The 6,855-nt window shown below is 44.3% G+C and overlaps 1 protein-coding gene across 1 annotated transcript in view; it reads left to right on the plus strand.

Moving 5' to 3' along the window:
- The window catches only part of LOC133123378 (calpain-1 catalytic subunit-like), a 31,223-nt gene extending 24,368 nt beyond the window's left edge, over positions 1–6,855 (plus strand). The window contains exons 11-22 of the mRNA XM_061233824.1: positions 1–137; positions 961–972; positions 1,757–1,968; positions 2,551–2,590; positions 2,947–3,012; positions 3,109–3,166; positions 3,763–3,827; positions 4,497–4,565; positions 4,836–4,914; positions 5,265–5,381; positions 5,615–5,673; positions 5,994–6,855. The exon at positions 1–137 is cut by the window's left edge and continues 24 nt beyond it. Coding sequence (XP_061089808.1) covers positions 1–137; positions 961–972; positions 1,757–1,968; positions 2,551–2,590; positions 2,947–3,012; positions 3,109–3,166; positions 3,763–3,827; positions 4,497–4,565; positions 4,836–4,914; positions 5,265–5,381; positions 5,615–5,673; positions 5,994–6,020 — 941 coding nt within the window. The 3' untranslated portion in view covers positions 6,021–6,855. The remainder of the gene's footprint in view (positions 138–960; positions 973–1,756; positions 1,969–2,550; positions 2,591–2,946; positions 3,013–3,108; positions 3,167–3,762; positions 3,828–4,496; positions 4,566–4,835; positions 4,915–5,264; positions 5,382–5,614; positions 5,674–5,993) is intronic.

Consider the following 6,855-nt stretch of genomic DNA (forward strand, 5'->3'; position numbering starts at 1 on the left):
TCAAGGTGATCCTGCACCACCCTGACCAGGTCGGGGGGAAGGACTGCAGCTTCCTGGTGGCGCTCATGCAGAAGGACCGCCGGCGCAAACGCAAGGAGGGGAAGGACATGGAGACCATCGGGTTCGCCGTGTACGAGGTGAGGGGTACAGAGGTGTGGGAGGACTGGGGCGGGGTTCGCCGTGTACGAGGTGAGGGGAGCAGGGTGCAGAGGTGTGGGAGGACTGGGGTGTGGTTCGCCGTGTACAAGGTGAGGGGTGTGTGGTACAGAGGTGTGGGAGGACTGGGGTGGGGTTCACCGTGTACAGTGAGGGGGGCGGGGTGCAGAGGTGTGGGAGGACTGGGGTGGGGGAGTGGTCTGGACACACAGGAAGGGGCGTGTCTCCAGAGCGGGAAGTGACAGGAGCTGCTTTGAGTTTGTTTATATAATGACAAACGCATAATAAAGCCAATGTATTCAGACCTGGGCTAAGTACGTCATTATTTAGGATTCAAATGCTTTTCTACGCTTTGCTGAGCTTGTCTGGGGTATTTGTAACCTATGAGAGGCTCTCAAAAAGTGCCTTCTAGGCTCTGTGGCACCAGGCCAGATCAATCGAGAACAGAAAAATATTTGAATACTTTTTTAAATATTTGAATCCCAGGTTTGGATGTATTATTATGGCCATTTTCGTCTTGACTCCACAATCTGTTACACCTGTTAAACTCAACATGATTTCTAAGGATATAAAAATTCATAAAAATATACTGCTAGCGCATCATGGTAAACAGGCTGAAATGTTAATCTGGAGGAGTTAGTGTCGTATTACATTGCTGGGGGATGACTGGAAATGAGCAGGGGATTGTGGGTAACTGAAGTTGATTAGAGAAGCTTTGTGCACGGTGTGGGAATGTGTGCAGTAGGTGTAAGAGTGACTGACTGTATTCTCTCTCCTCTGTTTCTCCCTCTCTCTCTGTTCCAGGTCCCCCGTGAGGTAAGCTCAGGGCTAGTCTGCAGGAAGTGCTGCTTTGCTGTGTTTGCGTCAGGACTGGGAAAAATCAGGGAAAAGCCACAATGTACAGAGAAACAGGAAGTCTAAATCGTTACATAACAATAGTTATAGTTTCAGACTGATCAAAAACCATACTTAAAAAAATACATACTTTGACATAGGGGCCAGTTTCACAGGTACAGATTTGGCTTAATCCTGGACTAAACTGTTTTGTATGGAGAATTTAGTCCTGGACCAGCCTTAACATGTGTAATTTATATAGCACCTTTATCCTAAGCGCTGTAAAATTGATGCCTCTCATTCGCCCATTCACACACACACACATACACACACACACATTCATAAACCAACGGCGACTGGCTGCAGGGCATCAACCAGCTCGTAGGGAGCAATTTGAGGTTCGGTGTCTTGTTAAGGGACTCTTTGACAGTAGGTTTGCCTACTCCCAATGTTGCAGGTTTACAGCACTTACATGAGTTATACTTTACACCAGCAGTGGGCAGTTCCATTCCTATAGGGCCAGTGCGTACATGGGGGCAACATTGGCTCAGGAGGTAAGAGCAGTCGGAGGGTTGCTGGTGTGTCGAAGTGTCCCTGAGCAAGACACCTAACCCCCAAATGCTCCTGACGAGCTGGTCGGTGCCTTGCATGGCAGCCCATCACCATGGTGTGTGTGTGTGTATGATTGGGTCAATGACAAGAATCCATTGTACAGCACTTTGGATGAAGGGCGCTGTATTTACACGCTGGCTGACGGTCTCCGCAGTACGTGGGGAAGTCGGGCGTGCACCTGAAGCGGGACTTCTTCCTGACGAACGCGTCGAGCGCGCGCTCCGAGCTCTTCATCAACCTGCGGGAGGTGAGCACCCGCTGCAGCCTCCCTGCGGGGGAGTACATCATCGTGCCGTCCACCTTCGACCCCCAGAAGGAGGCCGACTTCGTCCTGAGGGTGTTCTCCGAGAAGCCCGCCGATTCCGTGTAAGCCGCTTAGGGGGGGCGACAAACTTCAAATATATATTTAAATATACAGTATATACAGTGGGGTCCAAAGGTCTGAGACCACGAGCGAAAATGCTTCTATTTTGGTTTCTTAAATACAAACTTTTTCTTTCGCAAATTCTATTATCAGCATAACAGTTTGCGGGACAAGTTTAATCTTTGAAAAATTGACATGAATTTGGCAATTTCTTAGTATTTGGTGTGTCCCCCTTTTGCTTTAATGGCAGCGTGCACTTGAGCCGGCCCGGACTCAACATATTTGTGCAAAACCTGGTGATTGTGGTTTGTGCTGCAGTCTTTGCTCTTGCAGGAGTTCTTGCAATGCTTTGAACTTGAATTTGTCTAAAAAAAATTGAATCCTAAAACTTTCTGTTCATTTCCAGGATTACATGAAACAACAATACCAGGTTTTTAATGTGCTCTCAGATTTTTGGACCTCACTGTATATTAGTAAGAGACTTTATTTTCCCTATGTAGCGTTAGAATATGTAGCATAGATTGAACATCACTATGTGGGTCAATGCTGGCCCATTGCTTAGCACTGCTTTTCTCTCCCTACAGGGAGCTGGATGATGATGTCGCAGCTAATATGCCTGATGAGGTGAGGGGGCGGGTAATCTGGAACATTCATTGGCGCTGATGAAAGGTGTAAAGCCCAGGGGTCAGAAAGTAAAAGTCCTGCCAAGTGTTTCATCAACCCATGAATTCAGCCAGCTGATTTCACTAATTAGTTCTACCTGCTGGCTGAAGAATTGCGCTAATTAGCAAATCCAGGTGACTGAGCAAAATACTGTGGAGGACTTTTAATTCTGACCCTGCGGTTTTGAACGCAGCCACTGACTGTCCGTTCTCAGAGAAGGCTCAGAACACTGGCTGCATCCAGCCAATATTGTTAATACCACTTCTTAACAAGCCCTTTTGTTTTAAAACACATGTCTGTGTCTGTTCTTCTTCCAGCCCGAGTTGAACGAGAGCCAGATTGACTCAGGCTTCAAGAGTCTGTTCAGACAGCTGGCTGGAGCGGTGAGAGAAAAGAGGAAATGTTTGATAAAGGGAGAAGGGGTTGCTGGGACTTACTATACCTCTTACCTCTGCGACTGTGTCTGTGTGTGCTTTCAGGACATGGAGATCAGTGTAACCGAACTGGAGACTATTCTCAACAGGATCATCAAAAAGCGTGAGTCCTGCACTTTTCACAGAGAGAAGTCATTATACTGAAGATTATACTGAGCATGCCTGAGGCAATACTCACTTCACCCTCAGGGCCATGTCCTTATGGAAATTACATTTAAAGCCACATATTGCAAATATATAGATTTTTTTAAAATGCATGTTTCACAGCAGTGTAATATATTGCAATATGTAATGTATTGCAATATACTGATGATATGGGACATATTTTAAAACTGTCTGTAACATATCGTTATATGTGTACAATATGCAGTCAGTCCAGTGACTTCACAAATCATTATTCAATCAAAATATATATTTGTATAAATTGTATGATCACTTAATGCTTGTGACACTTACTACATTACTGGAAAGCAAAGTGACTGCATTTATTTAAAAGTGTCTAAGTAATCATGTAACTGGACCAATTAATTGAGTAAGGAAATATCTGTAGGAACAAAACCTTGCACACACACACACACACACACACATACACACAGTGCCTTCTGGGAACGGAGTTTCTGTTTGTCCTGCTCTAAGCAAAGAGAAATGACAGATACAGGATGCAGACTCTTCCTTTCCCTCCCTCCCTCCCTGTAACAGATAAAGACCTGAAGACAGATGGATTTGGAAAGGAAGCCTGTCGCAGTATGATCAACCTCATGGACGTATCCTTGACTCACCTGTGTGTGGTTCACCTGTCTGTCTGTCCATCCACGCCTACATCTATTTGTTTCTGCAAGCTCTCCATAGACTAAGGCCTGCATTCAGTCTACATTTGTTTTTACCTGAAAAAAGTACATTTACACGTAAATGCAAATAGCATATTCTTTCTTCTTCACAAACTCAATGATTGCCGGGTTACTTTTTTTGTGAAGAAAAAAAAAACGTATTCTTGCTTTTAATTGTTTTGTCAGTGAAGAGCAATGTCGATTTAATCCCAGCCTTAGTTTATCCATTTCATTTGACCCATCTTGACATCCCGTTTGAGTGGCACAGTGGTGCAGTCGATAGCACTGTCTTCTCACAGCAGAGGGCCTCTCTATGTGCAGTTAGCATGTTCACACACGTCTGCGTGGGTCTCCTCCAGGTACTCCAGTTTCCTTCCATTGTTCAAAGACATGTAATAGGTCAATTAGCGAGTCTAAATCACCTGTGTGTAATGGCCTGTCCAGGGTGTATTCCTATCTCTTTCTCGTTGCATGATGGGATAGGCTCCAGTCCCACCCTGACCAGGAATAAACAGGTCAGATAATGGATGGAGGGATAGCTGTCTATGGTCATTTGTTTTTCTGTGAGTTTGGATCCGTCGTCACCTCCTTGACGTTGCGGTACAGAAAGACGGCAGTGGGAAGCTGGGACTGACCGAGTTTCACGTTCTCTGGGAAAAAATAAAGCGATACCTGGTGAGAGAGAACTTCAATGAGCTCACTCCTGTTCTCTCGGTTTTTCTTTTAACTGTCACAAAGCCCTCCTGTCTCTCCACCTATCACGGTCCCTCTCCTAACTCATAATCCAGTTGAATTCAATTGTGGATTATTGGTGGGACTTACGATTGATTTATTTGTTTGTTTACTTATTTATTCACTTAATTATTTGTACATGCCTCTCTGTGATCACTGCGAAAGCATGGCTTTTTTATCTCACTGTCTTTCTCTCCCATTCTCTCTCTCTAGACGGTGTTCAGGCAGTTTGATCTGGATAAATCTGGAACTATGAGCTCCTATGAGATGCGCATGGCTCTTGAATCCGCAGGTATCGGTCAAATTCTGCCAAACTCAGAATTCACTTCATAGCAATTGAATACCTGTTAATATACAGCACAAGTATGTCTTTATTTCAACCATAATTTGGCACACCTGACTCAAAAGTAATTAGCAGCTCGACAAGCTGTTGAACGAGGTGTGCTTTGTTAGGGTTGGAGTGAAAACCTACAGGATGGATATAGATCAACAGGAACAGGGTTGGTTAGCACTGCTGATGGATTAAGGATGTGTGATACCACCCCTGGAAACTGAGGTGAAAAACTAAAGACGCTAAAATGAAGATATGGGAACACTCAGGCATTGTCTGTTTCTGTCTTTCTGTCTGTTTCTGTCTGTCAGGGTTCAAGCTGAACAATCACCTGTTTCAGCTGATAATCCTCCGCTACTCCGAGCCTGATCTGTGTGTGGACTTCGACAACTTTGTCACCTGCCTGGTGCGACTGGAGACCATGTTCAGTGAGTATCCGGCGAGACTCAGTAATCCTGCTTTGTTATACAGACCTCTGGCTGTAATGGTCAAATTTAGGAATTCATTCTTTGTATTTCTATTGTTTTCTGTGAAGGATTTCGTGCTACAAATAGTATGAAAGGGGCTATACAAATAAAAAATTGACAGTTAGACAAAATGCAGAGTTATTATTATTCGTATATAGTTGTCTGTTCTGATTAGACTGGATGTTGTTTTACAGAGACCTTTCAGACGCTTGACACAGATGCTGATGGCGTAATATCACTGAACTTCTTCCAGGTTGGTCTCTCTCATCAACACAGCTCATAGTTGGAGTGATTATTTGTCATTATTTTAACATTTCACTGATATATATGTTGGGGAATGCAATGAAAGTGCCCTTCTTAAGTTAATACATTTTTAAGGGTAATTTAGAACATTACTCTTGGTAATTATGCATTTTTCAAGGGGACTGAAGAATGTCAGTAGCTTACATTCAGTAGGTTTTTACTATTCACTCATCAAAAAATAAACGTTTTGCCGTTAGATATAATTATTAGTGTCCTCTCTGTTGCAGTACTGTGGTGTAAACTGCACTGTTTGTCTCTGTCTCTCCGCAGTGGATTTCCTTGACCATGTTTGCCTAGAAGGACAATGGGACGGGTTGCTCGTGCTCTGGTCTGCCGCCGTCTCCAGACTTTCACAAGTGCCTTCATTTTAACTTTCGCTTCGTCGGTGTCGGGCCTCGGATTCCCGTTTTTAACGCCTCTTAAGTTTACCTGGGCCCTCCTGTGACAGGTGTGCCAAAATGTTTTTAAGTGTCGCATAAAAGGGACCGCTTTGCTCGTTACCTTGTCTTTAAGAAAAACGATCACGGAGAGAGCAAACGACACGAGCTAAATTTCGGTTCACTTGCCAAAACCTTTCAGTTTGGTGCCAAACGGATCGCCGTTGTCATTGCCAACGCCATCGGTCAGTTGTCAGCGAAGGAGTTCTTCTTTGGTACTGCCATTGGCGAGGCAGATAAAGGTGTCCAGTATAATCACAGAACCTGCATGTAGTATTGCTGCCTGTTTCCAGGCATTACAGGGACAGAGACACTGAGTTTACAGGCTGCAGAACAGCCAGACCCAATCACGATGGGGGTCAGAGGTGGGGGGTCAGGGTGTGAGGTGGGGGGAGGGGTGGATAATACAGAGAAAATCACAAAAAAATGCTAAAAAAATCCAAATCAAAAGGGATCACCACAGACTTTTACAGTAGCTTAGTTCCATGGAAGGAGTGTGCCAAAAACTGTCCCACCTTGCCCCCACCCCACTGTAATCAGTATAATCTTTTCTGCAATGTTTTCACACGGCGTGTCTGTTTTTTACAACTATGCATGGGCCATCTCTGTGAATGCTGCAACTCTTTATTGTCAAATAGTTTTTTTCCTGTCTTTTTTCCACATTTTTAAAATTAAATAAATACACATGAAGGCCA

This window comes from Conger conger, chromosome 3 (assembly GCF_963514075.1).
Source record: "Conger conger chromosome 3, fConCon1.1, whole genome shotgun sequence".
Lineage (NCBI taxonomy): Eukaryota > Metazoa > Chordata > Actinopteri > Anguilliformes > Congridae > Conger > Conger conger.